This window comes from Sorex fumeus, unplaced genomic scaffold (assembly GCF_029834395.1).
Source record: "Sorex fumeus unplaced genomic scaffold, SorFum_2.1 ptg000072l, whole genome shotgun sequence".
Lineage (NCBI taxonomy): Eukaryota > Metazoa > Chordata > Mammalia > Eulipotyphla > Soricidae > Sorex > Sorex fumeus.
Window position 1 is genome coordinate 35,043,175 of NW_026606129.1, and position 16,651 is coordinate 35,059,825.

A 16,651-nucleotide genomic window follows, 5' to 3' on the forward strand; every position below is an offset into this window, starting at 1 on the left:
ATGTCTGCCCGGAGGGGAAAGGGTGTTGCCCCATTCGCCCTCCTCCCTCTGGAAAGAAAGATGGCGGCCACATGGGAGCCTTGTGGACAGCAGGTATGAGCCGGGGGTGTGGGGGCGACTAAAACCTCATGGGAAGGGGGGCATTTCGGTCCGCCCTTCACGCCCTACCGAGGCCACCAGTTGCCCCCCACGAGCGGCTCTCCAGCACGGCCACGACTCCAGAGCACAGAAACCAATTTCTTAACTATCTGACTTTCAGTAGAAATACTTCCAGGGTCAATAAGTAAAATAGCAGAAATCCAAAACCAACATTTAATTCTTGAACCCAGCTGTAGAAAGCAAATCACTTCACAATGCTTTTTCAGCATGTCTGATTGGGGGGAGGGGTAAACTCTAAATAATAGTGGTGAATCTTTTAATGAAACAATGAATCTAATCAAAGCAGATAGAGTGTTAACTAGAATTCATCTGCCTCACAGGGACTGGGAGGGGTGGGGGTGGGGTTTTATTGGGGTTCTTCATGGTAAAATATGGGTATTGGTAAAGGGAAATGTGTTTGATATTTGCATGACTGAGACCGAAACCTGAAAGCTTTGTAACCTTTCCCACAGTGATTCAATAAATAAATAAAAAAAATAACATGAGGCTGACACCCAAGTACAGTAGATACAAGGGCCAGGAGGATTGCCCTATAGCTGGAAGCCAGCCTCATGAGTGGTGGGGAGAAGGCAGATGGTATGGAGAAGGGATCACTAAGAAAATGATGGCTAGCCAGAGTGATAGCACAGCGGGTAGGGCGTTTGCCTTGCACGCGGCCGACCTGGGTTTGATCCCTGGCATCCCATATGGTCCCCTGAGCATCACCAGGAATGATTCCTGAGTGCATGAGCCAGGAGTAACTCCTGAGCATCGCCGAGTGTGACCCCCCCCCAAAAAAAAAGCAAAAAAAGAGAAAAGAAAAGAAAAGAAAATGATGGCTGGAGGAATCAGTCGGGATGGGAGATGTGTGCAGAAAGTAGATAATGGACCAAACATGATGACCTCTCAGTGTCTGTATTGCAAACCATAATACCCAAAAGTAGAGAGAGAGTATGGGGAATATTGTCTGCCACGGAGGCAGGGGAATGGTCGGGAAGGGGGGTATACTGGGGAGACTGGTGGTGGGAAATGTGCATTGGTGGAGGGATGGGTGTTTGATCATTGTGTGATTGTAACCCAAACATGAAAGCTTGTAATTGTCTCACAGTGATTCAATAATATTAAAAAAAAAAAAAAGAAAAGACAGAGACCCTGGGAGGCAGGGGTTAGAGGGGAAGGGAGGGAGGAACCGTGACTGGCTAGACAGGAGGGGTCCCGTGGAGCGTTCCTTTGAGGGGTCTTACCTGAGGCCCCTGGCTTGTGGCTGGGGGGACCCGCTTGGTGCACGCTCTGCTGTAGGAGGCTCAGGCACTCCCCCAGGCAGCTGAGGGTGGCAGCAGAGGTAGCTTTCAGGAGCAGCAGGTCCTGGTCCAAGGCAGTGAGGGGGCCGGAGCCTGGCAAGGACTCAATGGCGTGCACCAGGCTTTTCTGCTGTCCTTCCACCTGATTCATCATCTGCATGGGAGAAAGAGCAAAACAGTGAGATGCACCTCCTCCGTTCCGCAAGCCCATCAGCCACCCCTCCTGTGGGGTGGCGGGAAAGGCACAGGGCAGTGGTGAGAGAAATCCCCACCCACATGGGAGACTGGGGAGGTGGGCCTGGGGACGTCTGTTACTGCACCTTGCAGCTCTGACCCAAAGAGAAGTTTCAATGTGAAAGGAACCATTAGTACTGGGAGAGGGGCCAAGGATCGTGCACAGATCTTGCTGTCAGACAGTAAGCTACTGACTGCAGTAAGAAAAGTCCTCTGGACAACTCTATGGCCGCTGTTAGGGAAGGTTATCTGAGACCGGGACACACAAGACTCACAGGAAAATTAATCTCTTGCGTCCCCTCTGTCTCCATTCCTAACTATCCTGGTGCCTTCCTGGAGGTTTGAGTCAGAGAAGTAAAATACAGGGGTGGGGGGCTGGAGGAATAATACAGCGGGTAGGGTGTATGTCTTGCATGTGGCTGACCCAGGTTCAATCCCCAGCATCCTCTATGGTCCCCGGGGCACTGCCAGGAGTAATTCCTGAACACACAGCCAGGAGTAACCCCTGAGCATTGCTGGATGTGACCCAAAAATTAAAAACAGAAAAAAAAAAACCTGGGGCGGGGATCTGTGCAAGTGAGACTGAACCCCAGTGGCTGAACTCACCTCACTTCACCCCACCTCACAATGCTATATAGGTTGTAACTTTCATACCCATGTAAAACAGCAGAAGGGAGTGGAAAGCCTAGAATTCCAAAGCCAGGTCTACTCTAGGGCTGAAGCAATGTCAAACTGACACTGGATTTGTGACGAGATTTTTATTCCAAGGCTACAGGTACACTGAGGTCTAACTACACCTTGGAACTGCTCCAACAAGGAGAAAGGGACTTGAGAAGTGGAAAGGGATTTCTTGTGACTTTCATCTCCATCTTGTTCTACAATCTATTGAGACAGCGGCTGTTGAGTGCACACCCATTTTGGAGCAGACAGTGTGTGAGGAGTTTGGATTCTTTCTCTGGCATCGACCATCATTTAATGAACTCCAGTACTACCAGTGCTTAGACTTTACATACATTTTTCCTTACCAAGATAGGCATTATTATGTCCATTTTGTGGAAGAGATAACTCAGAGTGGGTAACTGGGTAAGTTTTCTTTCCTAGCAAAGAAAATTGGCATCCTGGGAAATAGCAGCATTAAAGCATCCTCACTCCCCATATGGTCATATGCTTGAGAACCAACCAACCGCTGTCAGGACCCTGGCCTTGAATACCAAACTCATCATGTAAACACTGTCTTCTTTCTCCACTCCTTTCTGGAAACAAATACCTGCTATCTTTGACCAGTGTATTCATCTCCTTTATAAATAAAACAGCATCTTCTCTCACTGTGGTAAGAGATCCCAAGTATGCCACAAGTCTACTGAAATCACCGAACTCAAATGACATCGTCGATTGCCTCGAGCAGGCCCCAGTAACGTCTCCTTCATCCTAGCCCTGAGATTATATTCAAGGCTCTTTAGGAGAATGAGACCCATCATTGTTACTGGTATTTGGCATATTGGGTACGCCACAGGGAGTTTGCCAGACTCTGCCATGTGGGCAGGCTACATTCGGTAGCCTGCCAGTTTGTCCAAAGTAGGAATGAGATAATAAGATGTCATAATAGGATGTTCCGGGAACTGGTTTTTATAGTCTCTGAGTCTTGGCCATTGATGGGATTACAAGGCTCCAGGGGGCCAGTTGGTGGGTGTGACCCCCGCCTAATGGAATTTGGAGGATCTGGGTGGAGGATGCTCGGCCCAAATCCGAGTAGGCTTGGAGATCTCGGCCCCGGAACCCGCGTGGCTTTGTCCCTCTGCCAGTACCTTCATGTGTGCGGAGAGTGGTCTCAGCATGGTGGTGGCTGGTCCTGGAGGTCTTTGGCTGCCGGAGCCCTGGTCGGGGTGGGGAGGAAAGCTCAACCCGCTCCCCTCCAAGGGGCCCCGGCGGCGAGGACAGTCAGGCGCGGGGGCAGGAGACTGCACTCTTCTCTTCCGGGAGCTGGTTTTTATAGTCTCTGAGTCTTGACCGTTGATGGGATTACATGGCGCCAGGGGGCCAGTTGGTGGGTGTGGAATTTGGAGGATCTGGGTGGAGGATGCTCAGCCCAAATCCGAGTAGGCTTGGAGATCTCGGCCCCGGAACCCGCGTGACTTTGTACAGCTGCAGATTCTCTAAGGGACACCATTTGCATGATCGGTTCCAGTTTGTCAAGAAATACCACCAACTGGGTCCAATTTCACTTAAGCAAGGAAAAATGTTTATATAGTCTTTGACAGTCAACCATATACAGAACTACTATGATTTGAGCCATGCCCTCAGCCCCTAAGCATGCCACTTTCCATAGAATGTCACATCCTTTCTTTTTAGAGGGGTCACTCCCAGAGTGCTACAGGTGAGATAGCGGGATGTATGCATGTTACAGGGAAGATGGGGTGGGGGGCGTGGTGACCAGGGCCACATCCACCTATATCAGAGAGAAGCAAAGTTGAGCTATTTGTCGTAATTTTCCTAAAATTCCTACAATAAAATCCTGTTTTAGAAAAGTGATGTTAAAAGGGGAAGAACAGGGGCTGGAGCAATAGCACAGCGGGCAGGGCATTTGCCTTACATGAGGCAGACCCGGATTTGATTCCCAGTATCCCATATGGTCCCCAAGCACTACCAGGAGTGATAGGAGTGATTCCTGGTTGCAAAGCTAAGAGTAACCCCTAAACATTGCCGGGTGTGACCCAAAAAGGAAAAAAAAAAGAGAAGAACAGGGGCCAAAGCAATAATAGAGTGGGTAGGGTGTTTGCCTTGCAAGTGGCCGACCCAGGTTCGATAACCAGCATCCCATATGGTTTCCTGAGCACTGCCAGAGATAATTCCTGAATACAGAGTCAGGAGTAACCCCTGAGCATCACCAGGTGTGACCCAAAAAGCAAAGAAATAAAAATTAAAAAAAACTTTAAAAAGGGAAGACCAAAGTATATGATGAAAGGTCTAATAGACCATGTTCTTGATATCACAACACTGAAAAGAGAGGGTGAGTAAAGTCAAGTCATTAACTGCATGGCACAGACTCATTTTTAGTCAATGAGAAGAATGAACTGTATTCTGATTATATACCATAGGATAAATGCTATTTTACAAACATAAAATACAATGTAAATCTCAGGCAACAAAAGCCAAAAGTGACTTACCAAATCTACTCTATCACCACAGAGGACATGCCCAGAGAGGAAACCTGTACATCTGCTCTCTGAAAAGTAGTTTATTAAGAGCTGGTGCAGGAACAGAACAGAGGCTAAATGGGCCCTGGAAGACGGCAGTGACCAGAAGGCCACTGGCCCTGAGTTAGGGAATCAAATGCCTCACAGATCAGGGCATTAATCCATGGGACAAAGAAATTCCTGGCTTAAGATGCCAGTGGACGGATTCCACATGCTTCAGGGTGAAAGGAACATTAAAACTAAAGTAAGTTGGAGAAATAGTACAATTGGTGGGGAGTTAGCTTTGTATGAGATCAACCTGGGTCCAATCCCCCGCACTACATATGGTTGCCAAAGCCCACTAGGAGTGACCCCTGAATGCAGAGCCACAAGTAAGCCCTGAGCACCATTGAGTATGCTCGTTCCCCCCTCTCCCACTCAAAAAAAAACTAAGATGAGCCTAGCGTAGTGCTTATCACTCAGCAGCCCTCTCCCCCACAAAGATTCATCTACCCTCCCTTTTCCATGTGAGGTGAAGCAGAACTCTCCTCTTTAATCACACCCTCCATGCATGCCAGTCTTCAGAACGCATTAGCTTCACTTCACTTCACTTGGCATGGCAAGAAAAGGAGCAAAACGCCAGTTTCTCAGCTCTGAGCTCTTCTTGCTTGAGCATTTCTGAGATGCGGGTCCATGAGACAAAGTCTTCAACAGACTTGAAAGAATGAGTTCTGCTTCTACTCTCTCCCATCTTACTTTCTGCTTCCCTTCACCTCAATGATGCTGTTGGCAGTGACCAATGGCAGGCATACGAGGATGCAGGGCACTGGAGATCACACATGGGTACAAGGGATGACAAGCAACCACACTGGATGCTGCAGAGACCACACTGGGGTGGGGAGGTGGAGGGGGTGGAGGGAGGAATTGAACTCGCAGCCTCTTGCTGCTTCCCCAGGAAGAGTATTAAGGCTTCCCAGCAGATGTTCAGAAGACCTACGGGTTTCACCCATGATTCTCAGTCAACCAGGACTGTGATGCAGGAGCCTCCAGCACTGCATCTGGAGATGCTCAGGGGACCACACAGTACTGGGGATCAAAGCCAGGACAGGCAGCCCAATCATTGTGCTTACCGTCTACTGGCCCCACCCTATCTAACTTTTTAAGTGAAGCCACATACAAGATGATAAAAAGCTGTACCCAGTAATGATTCCAACAACCAAATCTTTTGTTTTATTTGGGGAGCCACACTAGTGGTGTTCAGCTGTCTCAGTGCTTGGATGGGGAGCTCAAACCATGGCCTTACGGCACCTTAAGTCATCTCCACAGCTCTGACAATCAATTCTGAAGGACCCCACATGTTTATAGATAGTACATTACAATCCTCAACAGGAAGATTCATCACTGCTACCAGCCTTCAAAAAAGCAGACCTCTTTTCTGAAGTTCATCAGCATTACTTTCTTTAGTGCATAAAGAACAAACAAACCAAAAAAATCCCATTTTACAGCTAAGTAGATTAACCAGGTATTAAGGCACTTGTCCTACACACAGTTGGCCCCAGTTCTCTCTGGCAGTTGGCTTCCATGACCAGAGACATCACCATCCTATAATAAAGGCAGCAAATGCAAGTTAAAATCCCAGTTCCCCTGAAAATATCAACCAAGGTAGTGAAATTGGCTAAACACAGGTCAAGGAGAAATTTACAGAAAAGCAAAGTTCAAGGAAAGAAAAAATATTCTGTGGCCTGCTTCCCAATGCATCAACCAATAATGGTATGCATGTTTGCAAAATCAAATAAGGTTGGCACACTGCTAGGTGTGTCCCACCACCCCACATCCCTGAAATTTCTTCTCCCCTTTCTTCAGCACAAAGGGAATATTTAACACAGAGGATTACTTACAGGTTAAGTTTGAAATTCTTTTTTTAAAATAAAATTTCAGGTGCTTAAAGAGATAATACAATGGACAGGGTACTGGCCTTACACACAGCTGACCCTGCCTCTATACCAAGCAGCCCATATGGTCCCCCAATGCAGGATGAGTGATCCCTGAGTGTAGAGCCAAGAGTAAGCCCTAAGCACTGACAAGTGGCTCCCCTAAACTAAAAATAAATAAATACATTTTAGAAGATGAACTGTTGGATTTCAGAGTATTTAATGTATTTTGAGGCATTTGGTAAATAATGCTGGTTCACAGTAGGGAAGAAAACAAGCAATTTGTATTCCCTCAGTTGTATATGATGGGCCCTTTTTTATCTCTTTCTGAAATCTTTTTCTTCACCAATTTCAAAAACCAAAGACAAAAACCAAAATGCCAGTGCATTAATTTAACCACACATCCCTATATAACAGAGGTGAAGGGTATAAAAGAAAGGCTGAGGGATAAGATGGGGTCCTTGCAGGTCTGGAGCACGGAGCACATTGCTGGTCACAGCAGCCCTCACAGCTGAGGATTTTCTTCAAGGCAAAGAATGTGAGGGCTGGCACCATAGTGGGTGAAGACAAACATGAAGAAAAAAAATAAAAGTCATGTCAAAAATGTCATGAAGACAACAAGTAGCTGTTTTCTTTGTTTTTGTTTTTTTTTTAAACACACCCCCAATGGATTAGAAATTAGTGCTCCTTCAACCCTTCTACATTGACCAGGTAGGTGGACCGGTGGTTGAAGATCACTTTAAGGTGATCTACCAATTCCCAACTGGTTGTTCAGGATTCCAGAACACTGGAATCCAGTGGGAAGGGATGGAAGGACTCCTGCTGGGACAACCAGTTGGATCAAGAAAGTTCTCGAAACTGATCTACCAATTCCCAACTAAATCTCCCAAGAGACGCATGCTAAGCAACTAACATTCATGGAAATACAAATCCCTGAACCTAAAAACTCCAGGGCGCCCACAGGAAGTGGGCGGACCAAATACCCGCCCCATCAAAACCCCCACAGCTGCACCCACACCTCACCACTGCAGTCACACCAAGGGTAACTCCACCACTTCACAAACATTCTCTGCAGACACACCAAACTGTGAATAACTTCAGGGACCCGGTGAAGAGGCTGAGATCTCTGGTGTTTTTTTGAGTTGGAGTGGGTAGCCTTCCCCAAACCTGCCATACTTCCAGAAGCCCTGGCAGCCATGTTCACTTCCCACAGACACCGCCATGTCAATTCACTGACCCAGACCAGAGATCCTGACTGAACTATGAGACCACAAATGCAGCTGTGCAATACCTCCTAATTCCTGGGTACTGAAATTCCAATAGGAGTATAGCAAATTAGTTGGGGAAAGTAACATAGAAGCCAACTAAATTCAACTAACAAAAACAAGAACACAGACGGCTCAACTAGCAACAAACAGCTTAATAAAATTTTAGACAAGGACTTAACAACCCCACAATCAGATGTACCAGCTTTCACATAAATTAAATTTTTTATACTTATTGATTTTAATGTTGGAACTTTGTTATTGAATCCATTTTAATTCTATAATTGTAACAATAATTGTGGGTTTTTTTTCTACATTAAAATATATACTACTGCAATGAATAGTGAAAACATCTGCTAGCTTGTGGATGGACACCCCTAATGGCACTGTTGCCTTTATTATCTGTCTGGTGATCCTCCAACACACACACACACACACACACACACACACACACACACACCCTGCTCCTCAAAATTCATTTGGACGAATCATAAAGTCAACACGAGTGACACCCCTGAACAACCAGTACCTTATTTTACCACTAGAAAGATTCAAGAGAGGCTCCCCACTTTGACACCTTACAAAGATAGTAACAGCTGAACCATGTAAAAGATGGAGATTTTCATGGGACTGTAATTTTACTGCTGATGAACTTGATTCCAGAGTTTGATCATGAAAAGAAAAAAGAAAGGTCTAAAAAGTTTTCATGTTGTGAGGACAATTTAATCAAGATGAAAAGGATTCCAGAGAGCGTATCTCCTTCTCTCCATCAGTGTGGGTGGTGGGGAGGCCACCCATGTATTGCAGGGACAAGAGGGTCCCTGGCAATGAAGGAACACTGGAATCCAGAGGGAAGGGATGGAAGGACTCCTGCTGGGACAACCAGGTGGATCAAGAAAGTTCTCAAAGCAGTCCTAGTCCTCTCTTAAAAGATGCCAAGGACACAGGAAGACAGGCGAAACTGAAGTATGAGGGTGAGTTTCTACTAACTGCCTTGTCCCTTAACCTAAGAGTTAAGGGAAAGCACAGTTTTCACTTACACCAAACCTGTCTATGGCCCTTGCTCTGCTTTGAACCAGCACTTAATTAAGCTTAAGGAAAAAATGGAGACGTTGGGAAGATGGCTCAACGGGCATGGGGTGTATGCTTTACATGGAGGAGATGCTGATTCAATCCTTGGTTCCCTGAGTACCATAGTGGGAACAGCCCTCAAGGCCTCAAGAAGGAGCAGGGTAGGGCCTAGGAGAGGAAGAGAAGGAAAGGGAAGGGAAGAAAGCAACTAGCCACATTCCTTCTCTTCTCTGCCTTCACCTTCACTATGACAGGCATATTAGGAGCAGCCGTCTCCAGAAACAATGGAAGCAGGGCCCAGGAGACTGGGAAGCTCTACCATTTCCAGAGCACTTTACAAGGAATCATGTTTGTCTACAGATGCACACCCCAGGTGTGGGCCAAGGGCATGTGGTACCAAGTGAAAGATTGAGCAGGAGTGTGCAGGCAAGCATGTGAATTACCATCTCATGTCCTTCCACTCCACTAGGGATCTAGCCACAGAGCAGATCTGTGGCTAGATCTAGCCTACTTATTGTGATTCCCATTTTACACCACCCTGGGACCCAAATGGAAATCTATAGACATGCAGGTGTCAATTGGATCTAAGCTGCTTTGTCCCTTCTGCCTCAACTCCAGGAGACATGCAGTACGCTGCAGCCCTGTGGTCAATCCAAAGTCCCTAAGGTGCGTGCATACACACAAACACACACACACACATACACACACACGTACACGGCGCGCATGCGTGCATATGTGTGCTTGCGCACAAACAAGGACATACAAATATGCATGTGCATGTACAAATGGGCATGTGCAAATAGGCACACACATATACAGTCTGAGCTCAACCTAGCATGGCCTCCCACCTGAAAGGAAATAGATGCTCAAAAGAAAACTGGTCCAACCACTCTGTCTAACTCAGCCCAGCTAGTCACAAGCTCACTGCTGTTGGATCACAAACTCTTCCTGGGTATGATCCCAAGAAAAGAAAAATGTGATCCATCACCCCAGAGTGCATGATATAGAGGGTAAGGAATCATTCTGCCCACGAGGTGGAAATTAAGTGTTTGCTTCTCTAATCATAAACAGACGTCATGTGAAAACCCTAAACTAAAAACACTTGCTTTACCATGATTTCATTTGAGGAGTTTCCGAACAAACTATTTCTCAACAAAGGCTCGGTGGTTTATTATTATTTTTAATAAAAACACCAGAGTCACGAGTATGAAATAAAGCCATTGACTGTCCTGAGACAGGTCTACCTTTGTGCAGATTTCACATGCAACTTCACTCAGTTCAGTCAAAAAGCACTGCCACCTTTCTAGAACATCTCCATTTGGTGATATTCTTTTATTCCGTAGGGGGAAGAAGGCAGCATCTAAAAACACATCAAGAAAATGAGCCAGGGACTGGAGTGATAGCACAGCGGGTAGGGCGTTTGTCTTGCACGTGGCCAACCCGGGTTCGATTTCCAGCATCCCATATGGTCCCCTGAGCACCTCCAGGAATAATTCCTGAGTGCAGAGCCAGGAGTAACCCCTGTGAATCGCCAGGTGTGACCCAAAAAGCAAAAAAAAAAAAAAAAGAAAGAAAGAAAGAAAATGAGCCTTAGGATTGCGATGTGGCTCGAATGGGACAGTCTATGACCTTACAAAACTCTGAGATTTTTCCCTCATTTCGCCAGCACAAATTTGGTACCTCATTTCCCTACATCCCCCCAGAACTACCCTGGTGATCTATGATCTACAAGCATCCCTGCAAGGTGAAAAACATGCCAACAGAACCATATATTCATTGCCAGTTGGTCTCATCTATTTATTTCACACTAGATATTTGTAGCATATCTTCTAAATGCCAACTACTCTCTTTCAAAGTGTAATAATTGTTTCTAGTTCAAATATTTATCTAAAGTAGCAGTCAAGAGTATAACAACATAGCGCTCTCTTGCAGCTAAAATTAATTTCACTAACACCAATTATTTTCAGGAAATAAATGCATCTCCAAAGGGCACTTGTAAGAGAGGGGAAAATTGGCCAAGAACTTCAAGCCTCCGGCGAGTCCATTATAGCATCTGAGACTTGGCAAATGGAACTCTGGAAGAGATGAATGCATTTATCAGGAATTGGCGTCATTAAACCGAGAGGGAAAATTATGTTATGGGATAAGTCACTGGTAATTAATATTTATTTTATCCCCACTAGATAAAATAAATGACACTGCAGTCACCATTTTATAGAAGAGAAAAGACAATTTCGGCACACAAACTGCCTACAGTGTCATCCTCAAAGTGTTCAAATATGAGGTAGAATAATGATATAATATACTGTCCTTTGCAAAAGAGATATCCACCTTCGCAGATGCCTGCTTCTGAAATTGCTTTCTAGCATGGAAATGACTTGGCAGGGAGCCACCCCCACACTTGTCATATCTTTGGCATATGACCTTTAAGAAAGAAAGTATGGGGTCAGAGAGAGAGAGAGAGAGAAAGAGAAAGAGAGAGAGAGCAACACGTAGGGTGCTATACTCGGCATCCCATATGATCCCCTGAGTCCTGCCAGGAGTGATTCCTAAGCACAAGGTCAGGAATAGACCGAATAGACCCCAAGCACAGCTGGCAATGGCCCCCAAACAAAAATAGTGTTGAAAATATGAGTGAATGAGTGTATGAAAAAGGCATCTCTTCAAGAGCTCGAGAACTAGCCATTCTCTCCCTGCTTCCCGCCTGTAAGAACAACGGTAATCTGAATGCCGCTAAGAAAGGCAGCCAACATGAAAGAGAAAAGAAAAACTATTTTTTTTCCTAAGCTACAGCCAGTGGATGATTAAAATCAACATATAAAGAAGGCACAAAGTCCTGGGGATGGATAGTAAGGTTAATTTTTGACTTGCCATTTTCAGCTGGAGAATCTCAGCAGAGAGAGTTCAAAGTTTCATTATTTTCTGGAATGTATCCATGGTCACTGAGGCAGTTTAGTAGCAAAGACCAGAAAAGCACCTATGCTAGAGCACGAAGCAGATCTGTTGCATGGATCCAGGAAGGAGGAGGTCTATTAGATCCACTAAATACTAGAACGATTATTATAAGAATATTATACTCATATTATAAAATACTATAACTTATTATACCAGTACTATTATTAGAAGGATCTATTAGAACTCCTATTCTCTCCCTCCTTCAGAGATGACATGATCTCCTGACTGTGATTTTCTGCTCTTCTCAACTGAACTTACTCCAGCTGCTCAAATGCAAAAAGGGCACTGGAGTCAAACCTGCCCGATCTTATAGAGCAAATTTGAGAAAAAGTAAGACTGGCTGGTGCTGGTCAGGTATTTGCCTGGACAATGGGGCTGTGGAGAGCTGAAGTCACGTGATACAGCAGCCATGGATCCATGACCCACCCCAACAATACAGGAAATTTCTCACCCACTTTTGTCTGATGTGTAACCTAACACAAACTTCTGACATCCATGCATACACCACTTACAATTATTTTAAAAACTCACTGAGTTTTTAAACTGAGAAAATGTCATATGTCGACTGGAATGAACAGTCAACACTTCTGTCTGAAGTGATTAATCAAATCATGAGCTATTTCTCCTGCATGTAATGCTGATCTGATGCAAGGGCCAATATGTCACAACTTCCTGTCAGAGGATTCTGGAAGTAAACTAACTTTTCACAAAGGTTTCTAATCAACACAGAGCTCCAACAAAACCCCAATCATCTATCCCTATTTTCTCTCATTTGTAACATCAGCACATAATTCAAATTCACTGGAGTCTGCCAGGTTAAAAGAAGTTTACAAGACAAGAACTCAATTCAGTCCTCTCTCAGGTGATTCCTCTCCTGATGATTTCCAAAGCCCAGAGAACAGTCTAATTAGCCGTGCTACCGCCATATTTTCTCCTATCAAGTTCATTGGTTCAAAACTTCCATTAACTCACGGAAATTAAAATAATTGCCAAGGAGCTCTGACTACAGCGTTGGCCAATTCTCTCTCCAGAACCCTCTGAGGTTTTCCTTACAGAAATGTGATTAAAGCAGTCCTCTTCCTAATGAAAACAAATCCCTCTTTTCCCCTGACTATTATTCAACGTGAAAAAGAAAAGGAAAATGTCTGACCCTGGCATCAACTACTTAGAAAGAAGAAGCCAAGAAGGTGGAATCACACGGCATTGTCCTAAAAAGTGACTCCCTGTGAATCCTGTCTCTGCCTTCTAGGAAGATACGCCCTGCAGAGCAACTGTGCATCTCTTGACTTTCTCTCACATTGTCTTGCCTTGAAAGTTTTTCTTGGTAATTCAGTCAATGTCCTGCTTGGATTGTTTTTTTTTTTTTTTCCGTTGCTGTCTGGGCTTTACTTTATAGTTTTACTTAAAAAAGAAATGACTGAGGTTCTGTAATTTACAACATTGCTAATGTTGGCTGCCCATCTATATAATTCCAACACCACACTCCTTCCCAGTGTGGTCACCTCTCTCCCCCCAAAGCCCCCAATGCTCCTCCCTTTCAATATCTCCACCCCCCACACATACACACAACACACACACAAAAACACCACCTCAGTTCTATGACTCAGTTCTGTTGTGTTGCCTCTGGGCCTTTGTTGCTTCCTTGCTGTGTATCTTTAAGCCCCACATCTGAGGGAGATCATTCTGTATCTAGCCCTTTCCTCCTGATTGACTTCACTCAGCATATTTTTTTCTTTTTTCTTTTTTTATTAGTGAAAAACCATGAGGTACAGTTATAGGCTTACAAATTTTGTGCTTGGGTTTCAGTTATACAATGATCAAGTGCCATCCCTCCACCAGTGCCTGTCATCCATCCCCATGGGTCCCAGCATCCCCCCCATTCCCCCCCCACCCCGTCCCATCCTGCCTCTGTGGCAGGGTATTCCCCCTTGTTCTCTCTCTCTTCTTTTGGGTACTGTGTTTTGCAAGAGAGACTGGTTAAAGAAACTTTGGTACATTTACACAATGGAGTACTATGTAGCTGTTAGAAAAGATGAAGTTATGAAATTTACATACAAGTGGTACTACATGGAAAGTATCATGTTAAGCGAAATGAGTCAGAAAGAGCGGGATAGACACTCAGCATATTTTGAATGCTCAGCTTAGAGGAGAGTTTCTCCATGAAGCACTTCCCATCAGTAGCCACCAGTCACCACACCCAACATCTCTCCAATCCCTGCTTGGAATATCTCTTGATCTGGAGCATTCTGAGTTCATGTTCCTTTGGCACCGGATACAACACAATAAGGCTAATTAAGCTTCCAGAGAAGCCCTAAACACCTCTTTCGGCCTTGGGGCCTAGAGTCCTCCAATTTGCTCTTTGCCAATGAAAATACTCTCCTCTGGTCCTGTTTGTGTCTGTTGCCTCATTTTAGCAAATACAAGCATTTACAGAAGAAAATCACATTGCTTCTTCAGTTCAGAACATACCCCAAAATTACTAGCTCCCTTTCGACTTCTCTGTGTGGTATGAATTCACCTGCTCTAAAGTAACCTTTTAAAAAATGTGCAATATTAGCTACTCTTTCAGATATTTTCCCATGTTTCCCAACTGCAAAATAAACATGCGCTGTAATTCTTTGCACAACTATAATGTAAATACAGATTTCACTCCAGGGATAAATTGGCTTTATTTTTGTGTATGTCTAGGAGCAGTAAAGGTAATGGAAAAAAAATGTTCTCAGGCTCCACTCAGAGGTTTCTGGGGAAAGGAGATACCTTCCACCCAAAAGCATTGAAGCACTACAGCTCTAAAATGTGTGAGTCATCTCATTTTTAAAAAACTTAAAATTTTCTTCAAAATTATTGAAACATATGGCATAGCTATATATGTCTATATGTGCAGATATATATATATAATTTGTTTATTTGCTTGATTTTGTTGCAGGGGGGACACACCTAGCAGTGTTCAGGGCTATTTCTAGGTCTGTATTCAGGAGTGATACCTGGTGGTGCTTGGGGCACCTGCAGTGCCAAGGATTCTAATCAGGGTCAACAAGTCAAGTGCCTTAACCCCTGTACTATTCCTCTAATCTAATACAATATATTTTACTAAAGCTATATTTAAGAAATTTTTTCTTGGCTTTTGCATTGGGTAAAAATTTCCTTAAGGCCACCATAATTCTAAAGAGGTAGAACCTGAAAAAAATTAACCTAAAGAACAATGATCCGTTTTTACCTATCCTATCCACCCCTGCAAACAAAGGAAGGGGCTTAGGCCAGACAATGCTCCCTGGTGAGGAAATAGCAGCAGAAGGGTCAAAATAGGGCAAGTGGTCTTCTGGGTGCCAAGATCCAAAGCAAGAGACAATGGACATGTATCCTCAATGGTTTTAAAAAGTGCACAGCAGAAACATAACACGCACATAGGACAATCAAATGGCAGTATAAATTATGTTGTTAAGCTACAGAGGGTTGTTCAGACTAAGAGGATTCTGGACAGAGAAAGGCCAACGAAGACTATTGTCCTCCTAAGAGCCCTTAGTGACTGGAGAGATAGAACAGTGGGTAGGGCACTTGCCTTGAATATGGCCAACCCACGTTGGATCCCCAGCACCCCATATTCTGGGAAACTCAGGAGTTATTCCTGGTGCAGCCCTCTGAGTCCAACCACAAATAATTCCTGAGTGCAGAGTCAGGAGCAACCTCTGAGCATCACCAGGTATGACACAATACCCCTCTCCCCCACCACACACCAAAAGAAAGAGTCCTTAGATTCTCAAAGGAATTGTGGCCAATAATCAATCAATAAATAGAGCAGTTAAAAGCCATAAGGCTTGGTATAGATGAGGAGATAATACAAAGAATCCTAGCAGGGGAGATACCATGTTCCCCATTCCTATCATGCCAAGCTCCCCATTTATGTCCCGAGAGGCTACTAGTCAGATTTAAACAGGGAAAAAAATATTTACACTTCCTTTCCTTTGGACAAAAAAGCAGGGATGTATAACAACTTTATCATACTTTAACACCCCATTTTAAATCACATCTACAATTTCCAAGACTTTTTAAATGGCATTATTTCTTGCTATAATTCTCAATCATTTATTGTTTTTGACCTGTTCCCAGTTAACAGTTCAGTCCCTTTTGCAAAGCCAGTCCGAGAAGTAGGTGTTTATCCTATAGGAAAATAAGTGGCTAATCTCATCAATGACCATGATCCAGACACTCAGAAATAAAGCTCCTGGAAGAGAGCAACATAGAACATCCAGATTCCCTGCCAGGCTGTATTTACCAGGGCAACTCGGACAGGGGTAGGTTGAGTTTCCCTTCCCACCTCAACAGAGCCCCAGCAGCCAAAAAACCTCCAGAACCCAATCACCACCATGCTCACAGCCATTCTCCACAGACCCAGATGAGCCTCACCCATGAGTGAATTTGCAGAAAAACCCAGGTATGTGGGACCCATTACTGAAATCTCCAAGCTCACTCAGGGCGGGAATGAGCCTCCTCCCCTATCTCCCAAATTTACCATTAGTTTGGCAGTCACACCCACAAACTGCCCCTGGCGCCATGTAATCTCATCAATGGCCATGATCCAGAGT

General features: G+C 44.6%; 1 protein-coding gene across 2 annotated transcripts in view; it reads right to left on the reverse strand.

Moving 5' to 3' along the window:
* The window catches only part of OSBPL10 (oxysterol binding protein like 10), a 291,276-nt gene that overhangs the window by 75,809 nt on the left and 198,816 nt on the right, over positions 1–16,651 (reverse strand). For both annotated transcript variants that reach the window (XM_056129183.1, XM_056129182.1), the window contains one exon: positions 1,383–1,593. In XM_056129183.1, the coding sequence (XP_055985158.1) occupies positions 1,383–1,593 (211 nt within the window). The remainder of the gene's footprint in view (positions 1–1,382; positions 1,594–16,651) is intronic.